General features: G+C 37.1%; 1 protein-coding gene across 1 annotated transcript; it reads right to left on the bottom strand.

Annotated features, from left to right (window-relative positions):
- Positions 1-634: 634 nt before the first annotated feature.
- Positions 635-11,085, bottom strand: fam83e (family with sequence similarity 83 member E). Its single transcript, XM_020934227.2, has 11 exons — positions 11,056-11,085; positions 10,839-10,970; positions 9,508-10,057; positions 7,565-7,708; positions 4,931-5,055; positions 3,719-4,159; positions 2,579-2,863; positions 2,446-2,505; positions 2,140-2,368; positions 1,494-1,898; positions 635-936 (listed from the first exon to the last, which is right to left on the bottom strand). Exons 3-11 carry the CDS (start codon positions 9,970-9,972, stop codon positions 751-753), a joined length of 2,340 nt encoding a protein of 779 aa, XP_020789886.2. The 5' UTR covers positions 9,973-10,057; positions 10,839-10,970; positions 11,056-11,085; the 3' UTR covers positions 635-750.
- Positions 11,086-12,355: the final 1,270 nt, after the last annotated feature.

Here is a 12,355-nt window from a genome sequence, read left to right as displayed (position 1 = left end):
CATTAGCCTCTTTGCCACATTAGTTTGCACTTTTATTTTATTGTATTTATTCTTTTATTTTTTTGCATAATTGTCAAAACCTGCTCAAAGGTGAACAATCACAATAAAAGAAATCAGATTACTCATATTAGACACAGTTATAAGTTTTCACTAGACATTCAAATAATCTCCAGAAATCAGATAATGATCAGATGGGTGTGCATGTAAACACAGGCCGCTGATCTAAAGATGTTGAAACAAAAATAAACCATTTGATGCATATTAAATCTGTCTCAAAGTGAAATAAATGCATTCATTTACAATTTACCAATACATTACACTATGCATTTGAGTTAATTATTACATACAGTTTATGTCATCAACTGGATGAGAATGAATGTCTTTTTTCCCTCAGTGAAAGTTTGTAAGAGCCTATATCGAAAATAAATAGGCAAACAATAGAAAATAAGTATAGCAGCCATATGTATATATATATATATATATATATATATATATATATATATATATATATATATATATATATATATATATATATATATATATATATATATATATATATATATATATATATATATATATATATTATTTACAGATAAAGCTTATAAACTACTTCAACATCCCATAATAAAATCCCAGTATTTACTATGCTTTATCTTTATAGTAGGTATTAACACTGCATGGGTCACTTCATTCACCAAAAGTAGCAACCATATTTTCATGAAAACACATTTTAAAAGGTAACAGTATATTTCAATGTCCTTCGCTCCTTGTCTCCAGTTCAGACAGGGAGCCCTTCCAGTCTGGACTGAAGGCATAGCTGCGTGGTCTCTCTCTGAGCTGGAAGTTCAGAGGAGGCCTGTAGAGGGAGCTCCGAATATAGTCGTTCCTCTTCTGCATAAGAGCTAAAGCCGGGGTCACCAACTCCACATCCAATGCCTGGGGAGAGACACAGTAGGGAGGAAAGCAAATGCTGTTCACTATCTTTAACCATCAAAAAGTTGCATGAAAAAACAAATGAGTGCAGATTTTAGGTAACAGTTGAGCAATTTTATGTTTATTTGTCCATAATCCCATAGTGTGTTTTTCATCTTTTTTGTTGGGGGATCTGCAACCTACTTGTCTTCATGTAAATGTTATTGTTTTGTCTGGGTGTTGCACAGTACAGCAATAAACACCTCTATTTTGCATTCACTGAATTACAAATTATTTATCACAATTATACAGGCCTATATACATCTTGAAAATCATGTGTGCTTACTATGAGCAGGCTCAACAGTAACAGTCTGTTGGCATCACCTGTTTTCCTTGTGTCCGCTAGTGCAGACCCTCTACCAGAAAGCATAGAGAAGGCATCCCAATCCTATAGCTTCTTTGAAAATTCTGTATTTTTTCTCTTTTACAATTGACCACAATCTTCCAACTTGGCAGTATAATTGTGCCCAAACTTACCCAACTGTTACCTTACATCTCTCTGTTACTTAATGTACGCTTACCCCTGCCCTGAACCGAGGCACTGGGGTGGTTTTCTCATCCTGCTCCTGGCCTGGAACATTCAGCTCCATCAAGGACCTGTTTAGCTCCGAGAAGGCCGTCTTGGAGCGCTCCCATGGGGGATCCCTTGTGTGGTCCCTTGTGTGGTCCCTTGGGTGGTCCCTTGGGTGGTCCCTTGGGTGGTCCCTTAGGTGGTCCCTTGGGTGCTCCCTTGGGTGTTCCCTTGGGTGCTCCCTTGGGTGCTCCCTTGGGTGCTCCCTTGGGTGCTCCCTTGTTTGCTCCCTTGGGTGCTCCCTTGTGTGCTCCCTTGTTTGCTCATAGGTGCTCTGCTTTTGCTTCATCCTCTTCATGATGTCACTGAGAGAGCTGGTGTCTTCACTGTGGGGCAGCCTTAAAATCACAGGTTTCTACAAAGAGAAAAAAATAGGGACTATCAATATAATTTCAATCCTCAAAGCAATATTTTGTGTAGGGATAATTGTTTTGTTTCTTCAAATGGTGTGAAGAATACATTGATTGTTGTTTAAATGCAAGAATAAAATGTATTATTTAAATACATAACAAAATATTTTTGTGTTAATACTACTTATATTACTATAACTAACTTACTATACTAATATTGTGCTGTCTAAAATTCAAAACACTTACTCTTGAGGATGGCATGTTTTCCATTTTAAAAGATTCATCTTTGCTGTCACTCTTTTCCTCTTTCACAGTAATTTCTTCTTTTATATCTTGTCGTCTTTTTATGTGGGAAACTGCATTAACATTGTGTAATGGCTCTGGCTCCTTCTCAGGCCTTTTTAAGTATTTATCGAATTTTGTATGCTCTTGAGAAATTTGTCTTGCAACAGTTTTTTCCACCATAGGCTCTATCCTGCAAGAAATTTCAACTTATTATGAGTAATTAATTTCAATATTATCTCAGTTTTTAACATATTCCAGAGAGATTACCATGGCTCTATTCTTATCTCTGGATTGGGAAGACGCTCTTTCAGTGTAGGCTTTGTTACGCTGAAAAGGAAGTGCACAAATTTTAACAATGCCACATTAATAATAAAAGATTTGTTAATTATGTCTGACTTACCCGTAAGATTCCATTAATTGTGAGACATATTTGGTAACAGGAGATATAGGAGGTACAGGAGGTGCAGGAGTTATAGGAGGTGCAGAAGCTGCAGGAGTTATAGGAGGTGCAGGAGTTATAGGAGGTGCAGGAGTTTTAGGAGGTGCAGGAGGTGCAGGAGTTATAGGAGGTGCAGGAGGTGCAGGAGTTTTAGGAGGTGCAGGAGGTGCAGGAGGTTTAGGAGGTGCAGGAGGTGGAGGATTTATAGGAGGTGCAGGAGACATAGGAGGTGGAGGTTCACTTAACCTGGAAAGTACATAAACAATGAATACCAAAAGCTACATATGCATAATGGTTGTAAATAGAAAATAGAAAGAAGAAAATAGAAAATAAATGCAGTCAATTAGATGTTGGCCAATTTTAACATGACATTTGAATGTACATTGGCCTAAGTAACATACAATATCATGAAATGCCCAAACGGCTACCAGACCGCTGTAAATATTACTTATGGGTCCTATATTACACAAAATTGACTCTCATGAGTTTAAAGCCATGTTATAATGTTACCTCCTCAAAAACATACCTGAAGTTGTATTTTGTTTCATTCACACATGCATGAGGGTTCCTTTATTATTAATCTGTTTACATTTACAGAGCGCAAAATGCAAAATGCTCTGCACCTTGTGATGTAGTAGTTAAACAGCTACCTTTTACCTTTAGTTGAGTAAAGATTGCTAAATCCAGGCTAAAATTATCCAAACGATTCTACTGAAGGTGTATGAAGCTCTTGAAGCCTATGCAGCCAAGTATTTCCTATATAACCGCATGACATCACAAGGTGGAGCAGAGTGTTTTGAGAGAAGAACGCAGCTTCAATAAGCAGGGTTTGTGTGTAAAACATGTGTGAATGAAGCAAAACACAACTCCAGGTATATTTGTGATGAGGAAACAACATTATAACAGGTCAAAAATGGCCCCTTTAAATAAATGGAAGATAAAGATACTAACAGCATTGCAGTTAATAATATTTTAAATTGTCATTGTTGACACGGCAGGCCTTTAATTTGCTTTTTTTTTAAAATCAAGCTTTGTCCACTTTTTGTAAATCAGTCTTATAAAATCTACAATAAAATAAACAGATTTGATTTTGTTCCTTACCTCTTTTTGCCAACGTCAATGTGTTTATTGCTAAAAAATGGATCCATGGCTTTGGTATTTTTGTCCATCATCACATTATTCAATGGTTCTTGTTTATCTGTGTTTATCAAAAACACATCTTCATGTTGTTCTAGTGGACTGTTCGGGACACTGCTCCCTCCTGTTACCACCCCCATTGCATCCCAGTCCAGCATGCTATCACCAGGGGGTGATGGCGGGTTGATTATCTCCGCATCCACGAACGGGAGATGTTTTGGGAACCACATGTCCGTAAAGTTGTTAACATGGTTGGTTATTTGACTAACAGAACTTCTCCTTGGTTCTGGCACAGGGGAGGAAGCAGCAAAGAGGATCCTAAATTCCTGGTCAAATGAGTCGATTACAGAGCCGGTGAGGACAGTGACGAGCTGGCGGTGTAGGTGGGCGTCTGACCACGTGAGGCTGTACAACATGAACAAGGGATTGTCAGCTTAAGAGCAAAGTAGGGTGAAATGTTTTACTTGAGGCCACAATGGCATTGTGTACTAAAGTCAACCAGGTATTTTTGCTAACTATATATTTTTACTTTTATGTCAGAAATAGTCTTAAAGCATAGTCTGAAACAGCAACGGTCTGGTCATATACCAAACACTGATTTAAAATTCAGATGATTTGAAAATGTTTCTGTTATCATATCACTTCTTGTTGCCATATTTATTTGTTTTTAAATACCAGACTTTGGACTTTTTTCACAATTAATCAACCTAATAGCTTCAAACATGCATCATAACCAAAATATATTTTTCAGATCTCACTGGGTGACCTCACTGTGGGACCTCCCATGTCTTGGAGGAGGATATGAGCACCTGGGCAACCATTTTGTATACTGTGGTCCAAAGCAAGAGAAGTGATCTGACAAATGTCATTTAAATTAAAAAAAGCTTTTGGACATCAGCCATCTGAGTGTGCTATGTGTTTTTTCACTTAAAATTTTCTGCCACCAGCGTCAGTAGCTCGGTTAGTACAGCACTTGTCCACTAGCCGTATAGTCAGCTGTTCGATTCTGCTGTTATATCCTTGAGCTAAACCCCTGACCCGCCTGTGAAGATTAGTGTATAAATGAGTGAGTAAATAGTTTGATGGTTTCATGATGAATGTTCATTGCCCTTCAGTGTATAGTGCTGAGTGTAGAGTAAGACAACAAAGGAAGCGTGATGTCGTGTCTAAACTGACCTGTAGCTGCCATGAATCACAGTCTGTAAATCCACCAGGACAAACTTGTCTTTCATTTCTCCCACCACCATTCGGCCCGCCCTTGAGCAGAAACTCTTCCCTCCGAGCAATCGCACCTGCATGTTCTGTCAGGGGCACAAACAGGATCAGGTTAATGCATTTTTTCAATAGCAATATGATGTGGCTCAATCATAAATGAAACCGATAGCTCATTTGAATGTATTTATCTTTAGAAGAGGGTGTGCAGTTATTTTTCCTCGGGACCTTATTTCAATCAAGGCATGTTGCAGAAGGCCAGGCCAGCATGATCAACAGTGTAACAAATGCTCAGAAGCAAACTTTTGGTAAAATACAGGCTACTGTAAACTATTACTATGCTATAATTAATAAAGATCTAAAGATCTAAGATTAATAAAGACAGGCCAAGCACACGGGCCACAATATGCCCAGTTCTGCTTTATAAGGTTAATAGTGGGGGGGCAATAGGCAGTATGTTTATAATAAAATACTATGTGAGTTGAAAATCCAACATGTATCATTTTTAATAGAACTCTTGGAAGGTTTGTGTGAATTAGAGGGAAGGTGCTTGTTTTCCTTGCATTTGTCTACAGTAATTTCAAAACCATTCAAAACTAGAAACTTTTTTGTCACCCCAAGGCAGGAGAGGTTGTACTATGTGAAGTTACAATGTGCCATAACCTGCAGACTTCTCTCTTTCTTAACTGCTAAAACCAAAGGGAAAGCTGTGAATGTTGCGTAACCTGTTTAGCTGTAACGTGCACTGCATTGCTTTGTGAGAAAATGCCACATTTGCACCGCTGAGATACCAGGACTGATTTAACCTGTGCCTAGTTTCGTGCCGGTGAGGATTACATAAGATTATTGACCCGAGCTGTGAATCAGCTGTTAAGATTATTTATTTATCCAGAGGATAAACAGACGTTGCTGCTAGGTGTGTACAGTTGTGGGCAGGGCTTGTGCATTTGCGCAGGTGGGTAGGAAGGAGATACGTAGCAATGTACCTGAGTAGGCCAAGCCTCCTTGTCAATGTCTGATTACGTCAGATCTCAGAAGTTAAGCAAGGCAGGGCTTGGTTAGTGTTTGGATGGGAGAGTGTTCCACAGTGTGGCACCAGTGGCAAAAGTGCCATTGTGTCCTTAGGACTCTTCACCCACATTGCCTAGTATGAAAGCGGTGTGAGTGTGTGTGTTGTTCATAGGAGCAGACTGGTTAGTAGTAGTACTTTGAATAAATTAAATGTAACTTATACTTTATTATTATTTGAAGAAAATATTTTAATGCTCAGTAACAGTGAAAAGAAAGAATGTTGTGTTTCTTATATCTTAACTTAAAATTATGCTGAACGCAATACAGCAGAATGTACTTATACACTGGTTTGACAGTTTGGTTAAATAACTAAATCACTTTATATCAACCAAGTAACAGAACAGCTTTGATTAAATAAAGGTTTAATCATCAAGAGACATTCTGAGCCAACATCTGCTAGCAAATTGTCTTCTTAGGGTTCTTGGGGTAAAGTGGATAACAGTATTATTCAATTTTGTACTTTTGTACTTTGATTTTCACTAAATATCTTTTAAAATATGTTGTGAAGAATTATTTTCATTTTTTTTACATTTACTTGTTTCATGGTATCACTCAGATCTAAATCTCTGTGATGAATGAGACAGCTGTCATGTCATACCCTTACACCAAATAATCTATTGGTAATTCATATAATTATATATTATTTTCCATGAGATAGTTCTATGGCCAACGTCATCATGGAAGCATGACCAGACTTGAATGGACAATACTACTACCACAGTGTGTTAAGTGTTCATGTTTCTGGGTCCTATACTGATGGACCCAGATGGAGTCCCATATCCCATTTTATGACAGTTTTGTTCTGAGGGCTCTCTTCTCCTCAAACTGTTCTAACAATGGATCAGATAACTCAATCTGTTGAGCTGCAATGAGACTTTGTTTGAGTTTTTTATTATTATTGCATTTTACTACTCAGTGTGCTTCAATTGCCCTTTGGGGATAAATAAAATGATATTGATTAAATGATTGATTGAATCACAACATGTTACCTCATGTTTGGCATATCAAACTGTTACATAACATCCTTGTTCTATGTCAGGCCTGACACAATAAGAAACTTTAAAGTGTGATATATTGGTGAAGAAAATATAGACAATAAATGATAATATTGTAACTAATTTATGCCATTGACACAAAAACCCTAAAGCAAGGTTATCCCCAAAAAACTATTCTAAAAATATTAACTGTGATAAATAAATAACAGATGAGACACTTTTGTAGTTAGTTTTCTATAATGTACAATATAATATAAAAGTTATTTAGTCAACCCTCTACAGCTCCTATTTTATCATAGTACAGAAAAATACAAAAAAGTTCCCTACTGGCACAAAGAAAAAGTAACCAAGACAAATACTATTGTTCCATCTATCAGGTACTGAACGATAAACTGATATAGTAATTATGGTTACATCCCTACCTGTATGACATTGAATCTAATCTGATCTAATTTTATTTCCACAGCAGTACTATCTATGCTTTTGCTTTTGCTAACCTCCCCACTTCTCTGCATGAGTGGTCTGGGCTTACCGGATGCCTGAGCCGGAGCAAAGTGCTTTCGTGAGTGGACCTCTGGTTTAAAATGATGTAAACGGCGACCCCACGAGAGGCAGCATTGTGCAGGTCCCCAATCACAGTGCAGTCTGTCAGTCTGTCTGTTACTATGGCGATCATCTGCAACACAACATCAAACATTATACTTCAATACCACAGAGCTGGAACATCTATCCACGGTTTTCAGACTCATGAAAAATTAAGTCTGTTCCCATAGCAATTAACAATTCAAATCAAAATATTACATCTCATGAATGGGCAAAAGTCTTCAAAATGTCACATCACTAAATACCAATTTCAATATCACAGTGAAAACTAAATGAAAGGCTAAGGGTATTAATTTGCTTTCTTCAAATCAAATAGTTATTCAGTTAGGATGCACATATATTGAAACTGGTGTTATAACAAGAACTCAAGAAGTACCCAAGAAAAAGTGTCAGAGTGACTGATCAAAATAATATATTAGCTTGTAATTAGTGATATTTGAGTAACTTTAAGTGTGGAGTGTGATGTTTTAAAACAAAAGAATGGGAAAATATATGGTTTGACAGGTTTGGTTTGCATGGGCACTGCAGATAGAAACTACCTTTACTTTTTTTTACATACTTTTTTTTCTTATACTGTCAAGCTCAACTTGTTATTGCAGACTAAGCTTCAGTATATTCCTGCCAATAGTAACACAATCAGCCATGACAAACTAATTGACTACTATGAACATTGAATTATCTTCCTGCTATTTGTTATGTACAAAACCTGCTAACCCTGTAGGCTCCTTTAGTTCAACAAACTTCTTATGAAATGAATTTGGTGATTAGGGTGGAAGTTCATATTCCAGTTCTTGTTAATACTCCTGTACACGTTTAAATCAAGCAGTCTTGATTCTAAACAATATAATATAAATGTAGCTTACAGTATTTGTTAGATAAATCACATACTACTTTTAACCCGAAATCATCCAGTGCTACACTTATTTCAGTTAGTTTCAAGTTTTCATTAGATAGAAGTTAGTGGTCACATTTAAATAGTACAAATACTGTATATGTTAAAACTTTGCCTCTGTTCCAAAGTATGCTATTTAACTCAAACATTTTGCATGTATTCAGCTAGATGGTGATGCATGTATTTTTACTGGAACGGGGTCATCTCACCACAGACTAAACCTGTAATTTGTCCTGGTGGCATCAGCTGCATTGAGATAAGTATGTTTAATGCTGTGGAACATTCCAGACAAAGCAAAAACATTTCCATGTAACAAGTATACTCAGTATATATAATTTGGAGAACATGACTGCATTGTGTTAGGCTGCAAGTGGACAAATTCATTAAGATTTGGAAAAGGGCGGATACAGTACACTAGACAAAATAGAGAAGACTGTTCATGCCCTGGTGAGAGATCAACTGATAGATGAGCCTTTACACCCCATAGACTGTATAAAGAAGTGGACTAGTGTGGACTAGTGAGTGTGACGTCACCCATAGCATTCAGCTCCACTCAAATGAAGCTCACAATGCTCATGGTTACAGGGGTGAATTTGGAGCCAGGCTCTATTTTATGAACAGAATTTTTTAACTGACAAAACAGAGGGAAAAAACACCAGGGTCATGTATAGCGGGTTAATGTAAAATGACAAGGCTCACAGCAGCAGTTACAGAGAGAGGGGCCACAATATTCTGATGTAAGTCAATGGGAGCCAGGGTCATTAGGAGACAGAGGAGTCCACAATGCGAACTTCCTATTTGGAACACGCTGACTAGACTGTTAGCTAAGTCCATTTATATATACAGTCCATGTTACACCATAGTTCAGTGCTGAGGCGTTATAAATGTTATTATTATTCTGTAAAATTTTATTAATACAAATTAATATAAATTTGAATAAAATATAAATTTTAAAAAAGAAACCACTCAGAAGCACATACTTGAGTTGCTGTCTGCAGATGTTGTCGTATGAGTTCTCTGACAGACGGCTCTCCTTCTGCTGGGGGGCTGGTGTAGACTTTGACACTGTCCTCTTGTCCCCAGGGGGTCCTCTCGGGCCACCCCAGGGCCAGGCCCGGGGCGGGTAGGTCCGAATGTACTGGGTAATACGTGGACGAATAACCCTCAAAACCCAGGTCTGGTCCATTATCCCAAAGTTCCTCCTTTGGCGGTGGAGTCAAGTGGTAGTCCTGGACCCAATTTGTCAGATCAGTAACTTCTTCAGATGATAAAAAGCAGCTTGAATGTTCAGATCCCACGGTGCTATAGAACGCTTCAGGTCCTGCGTTTAAAAGTCTCTCCAAAGCCAAGCGTTCAGTTTCGGAGTGTAAAAAGCCCGAACACGTTTCGGTCACAGGGAGGAAGATAACATCCTCATCAAGACTTTGCTCCTGGGAGTTTGACATGGTTAAGTTTGGCTTTGCAAGATTAGATATAAGGAGGTCTCTGAACAGGCACCATCACAAGACCCACAAGACTCAAAGTGCTACACTGTAAAAAAAAACAAAAACAAAAAAAACCCAAATAAATAAATGATGAGAAGACGACAAAATATTATGTTACACTTCGCAGGTCAGAATTCAACCACAAAACAGTAGATTGGAATTGGGTCTACAATTAAAGTTGTACTCTGTATTCTTTCTGATGAAGCATGTCTCCTTGTCGTTTAATTCCATACTGTAAAACAATGTAGCCAAACAGTACTATCTCCATGGGGACACAATAGAGGACTATTTATCAGAAAAGTTACAGAATTCACCTTTAGAGGCAAATCTGTTAATTGTTTTAGCATCCTCAGTGTTGAACACCCAAGAATAAACATATGAGTAAATATACATAAACAAAAATGTACATTAAAAAAATGATCATGAATCTAAAATATCGTCAGAAATATTTTATCTCCCATTCAACAGTTGGTTGTAGTGTGAATATGTTTGGCTAAAAAATACTAGTTTCAGTTGAAGTTGCTAACACACTAACACAATTTTGTGTAGTATAATATCATACATATCTGATTTCTTTCTTCCTTTCTGGGATCCCCAACAGTCACTAAAATACCAACTGGTAAAGGCCTTGTATATTCATTTTGACAACATTATTACAGTGGATGCCATATGGCTTTAAGATTTTAGATTTTCAATTCGTATTATGCTTAAAAGACTATTTTAATATACTAGTGGTTAAAGGGCTATTTTTATTTGTGTAAAACAAATAAGATACTATTTACAAACATGAACCACACTGTTAGGCAAATATGACTTCCTTTCATTACCTTACAAATGTATTTTTTGCAGAGCTGCGGACATTTTGCTTATCTTCCATGTTCCCATATCTCCGCTTTGTCCTGATAAAGAATTACAATTCTTCTGTCCAAAGTCCAAAAGCGTAGACTTCTTCCTGACTTCTAAAAACAAAAAAACCCCAAAAATATTCAAAGAAAAAAACAATGAAAGCCTTTAGAATTCAGCGATCAGTGTTGTGAAACTCACCGGCCAGACAGCATGCCTCCTCTATGAGGATTGTACAGGTGCATAGCAGTTCCCTCCCAACTATGACATTTGAGTGACTCTCCACTCCTTCTTCTAGATTCCACACATTCTCTAGACTGACAGATTAGTGACTGTAAAGAGACTCTCTTAGCCACATTGTTCCTCCTATAATCAAAATCCTACCCATTTGTATTAGATTATATTGTGCTTGAATGTATTTACGTGCCCAGGCAAGTTTCATTACAAGTGCTATAACGTTACTACTTGCTATTTACCTACTATATTTGGAGGTGGACGCAGTACTCAAAATGGGACCTAAAGTATGTGTGAAGTCAAGTAAAATTAATGTTGAGCTGTTGTGCAAGTATAAGTAAAAGTTCCCAACAATGCAGTTGTGTGAGTACTGATCTAAATTGGTTCAAGTTATGGGCTAGTGCTACTCCAACCACTTACATAAACTCAAATACATCTACAACTCTCAAGTGATAGGGTACCACTACTACTATTACAATTACCACTACTAAAACTACTCACTTTTACTACTACTACTACTACTACTACTACGTGTAACTATAATGCTGGTTGAAAAATTTAACAGTTGAACTTGAAAATTAATACACTAATATAACATAAATAAACATGTTGGAAAATTATGTTTTGTGTTGTTGTTTTTTTGATAGGGGTACAATGCAATTTCATAACACTATATTATAATTTTGTTTCCTCGTCAAAAACATACCTGGAGTTATTGTATGGATGCATTCAGACAAACCCTGCATATTTAGGCTGAGTTCTTCTCTCAAACAGAAAACACTCAGTTCCACCTTGTGATGTCATGTGGTAATACAGTGCTTCACTGTGGTTTTAAACTCCAGACACCTTCACTGGAATCATTTGGTTGATTTCAGCTCTGGAATTTCAAGCTCTACTAAATAAAATGTAAAAGGTAGCTGTTAACTTGAAAACCACCGCTTCATGACATCATCACAAGGTAGAACAGAACATTGTGAGCTTTGGAGATGTAAAGATGTAGACTATTAATAAAGGTTTACTGAAACATGTGTGAAACAAAACACAACTCCGGGTAATGTTTTTAAGGAGGTAACACCATTCTAACATGTCTTAAAGCTCAAAAGAATCAACTTCATGTAATATAGGACCTTTAATAAAAAAGAGACCCACTGTATATGGTTAGTAGGAATGTGAAACAAGACTAACAAAGGGAGTAACAGTAAGTGGCAGAGTGGCAGTTAAGAACGGTAAAACCAAATACAAAAACAATACAATACAAAAAACTAAT

The sequence above is a fragment of the Boleophthalmus pectinirostris genome, unplaced genomic scaffold (assembly GCF_026225935.1).
Source record: "Boleophthalmus pectinirostris isolate CB_2022bp ecotype Guang Dong unplaced genomic scaffold, ASM2622593v1 HiC_scaffold_3, whole genome shotgun sequence".
In the NCBI taxonomy this organism is placed as follows: Eukaryota; Metazoa; Chordata; class Actinopteri; order Gobiiformes; family Gobiidae; genus Boleophthalmus; species Boleophthalmus pectinirostris.
Note: the sequence above shows the minus strand (reverse complement) of the source record. Positions and strands in the feature narration are given on the sequence as shown.

What these genes read in the sequence shown, in the direction of transcription:
- fam83e (XM_020934227.2), bottom strand. Translation starts at nt 9,972, where the DNA reads ATGTCAAACTCCCAGGAGCAAAGTCTTGATGAGGATGTTATCTTCCTC. An exon ending in GTGATTCATGGCAGCTACAG is followed by an intron (nt 4,160 to 4,930) that starts GTCAGTTTAGAC and finishes CATGTTGTACAG; the next exon opens with CCTCACGTGGTCAGACGCCC. An exon ending in GAGATAAGAATAGAGCCATG is followed by an intron (nt 2,369 to 2,445) that starts GTAATCTCTCTG and finishes AATTTCTTGCAG; the next exon opens with GATAGAGCCTATGGTGGAAA.